General features: G+C 41.1%; 1 protein-coding gene across 2 annotated transcripts in view; it reads left to right on the top strand.

Annotated features, from left to right (window-relative positions):
- Positions 1 to 1,773, top strand: part of LOC105548463 (cytochrome P450 20A1) — a 74,403-nt gene that overhangs the window by 44,686 nt on the left and 27,944 nt on the right. The window contains exon 6 of one of the 2 annotated variants that reach the window (XM_011992489.1): positions 643 to 721. In XM_011992489.1, the coding sequence (XP_011847879.1) occupies positions 643 to 721 (79 nt within the window). Of the gene's footprint in view, positions 1 to 618; positions 722 to 1,773 lie in introns of both variants that reach the window. The other variant, XM_011992488.1, reaches the window with a different exon arrangement.

The following is a 1,773-nucleotide window of genomic DNA, read 5'->3' as shown; positions in this document are numbered from 1 at the left end:
CTGTCTCATGGGGGAAAAAAAATGAGGATTGACTCAACTGCTGTGTCCTTTTTCTTCTCCCTACTCCTTTTAGAGGAAAGGAATTTTTCACTTTCCACTTCTTATTAGTTTGAAAGTGTCTTGACTGAAGTCATTAGAATATATTTGTACCCTTTCCTCTGAGACTGTGGAGTAAAGGATTGTGCAGCCAGTTGAGAAGGAGAGCTTAATTATCAGATTTGTTGGTGAGAAGAGTTCCTGCTGGGTAGGTGGCTCACACCTGTAATCCCAACACTTTGGGATACTGAGACGAGAAGATCACTTGAGCTCAGGAGTTCAAGACCAGCCTGGGAAACATGGTGAAACCCGTCTCTACAAAAAATAGAAAAATTAGCTGGCATTGGTGGCACACACCTGTAGTCCCAGCTACTTGGGAGGCTGAGGTGGGAGGATGGCTTGAGCCTCGGAAGTGGAGGTTGCAGTGAGCTATGATCGTGCCATTGCAATCCAGCACTCTAGCCTGGGTGACAGAGCCAGAACACTGACTTAAAAAAAAAAAAAAAAAAAAAAAAGTTCCTAAGTTATTAGGTTACATTGCTCTATATTATAATTTTTACAATTCTACCTATTGGATAATAGATATGTATACTTACCTATTTTCAGGTTTGGTCTGAGATTGGAAAAGGCTTTCTAGATGGGTCACTTGATAAAAATACAACTCGGAAAAAACAATACGAAGATGGTAAGTTTGGTCACTCTTAATTTTTAGTGAGGACAAAAAATAAAGGTGCCCCAGTTTTAATAAAGTTATTTCTGAATAGTGAGATTAAAGGTCATTTATATTTTCTTTCTTTCCTTTTTTTTTTTTTTTTTTTGAGTCAGTGTCTCGCTCTGTTGCCAGGCTGGAGTGCAGTGGTGCTATCTTAGCTCACAGCAACCTCCGACTCCCAGGTTCAAGTGATTCTCCTGCCTCAACCTCCTGAGTAGCTGGGACTACAGGTGCGTGCCACCACGCCCAGCTAATTTTTGTATTTTTATTAGAGACAGGGTTTCACCCTGTTGGCCAGGATGGTCTCAATCTCTTGACCTCGTGATCTGCCTGCCGTGGCCTCCCAAAGTACTGGGATTACAGGCATGAGCCACTGTGCCCGGCCTATATTTTCTTTCTTTATGCTTTTTTCCTACATTTTCTACAATGAAAGTTTTCTTTAACAGAAGCGAGGAAAAATAAGTTAGTAAAAGAAACTCTAGCACTGACTGCAGAATGAGAGTGCTGTAGAACTGGTATACTCTACGGGATTAATGGAAAGTATAAGGCTACAATCTTAAGAAAGCAGTTTAATAATGCATACTAAGAACTATAAATAATGGATGAAATTATATGAAAGAAGAGAATATTCATGAAGGTATTTTTGCAGTACTGTTTCTGCAAGTAGAAAACCAGGAACAAACTAAAGATTCAACATTATAGGAATTAGTAGGGAAATGTCAACATGATTAAATATTACAGATACTTATTAAAAACGGCGGCCATGGTAGCACATGCCTGTGGTCCCAGCTACTTGGGAGGCTGAGATTTGAGGATCACTTCAGCTCAGGATTTTGAGACCAGCCTGGGCAATGTAGTGAGAGACCCCCATCTCAAAAAATTTTTAAAAATTAGCAACATAGGCCCCGTGCGGTAGCTCACACCTGCAGTCCCAGCACTTTGGGAGGCTGAGGTAGGCAGATCACTTGAGGCCAGGAGTTCGAGACCAATCTGGCCACATAGTGAAACCCTGCCTCTACTAAAAA

The sequence above is a fragment of the Mandrillus leucophaeus genome, unplaced genomic scaffold, assembly GCF_000951045.1.
Source record: "Mandrillus leucophaeus isolate KB7577 unplaced genomic scaffold, Mleu.le_1.0 Scaffold411, whole genome shotgun sequence".
Taxonomy (NCBI): domain Eukaryota; kingdom Metazoa; phylum Chordata; class Mammalia; order Primates; family Cercopithecidae; genus Mandrillus; species Mandrillus leucophaeus.
Note: the sequence above shows the minus strand (reverse complement) of the source record. Positions and strands in the feature narration are given on the sequence as shown.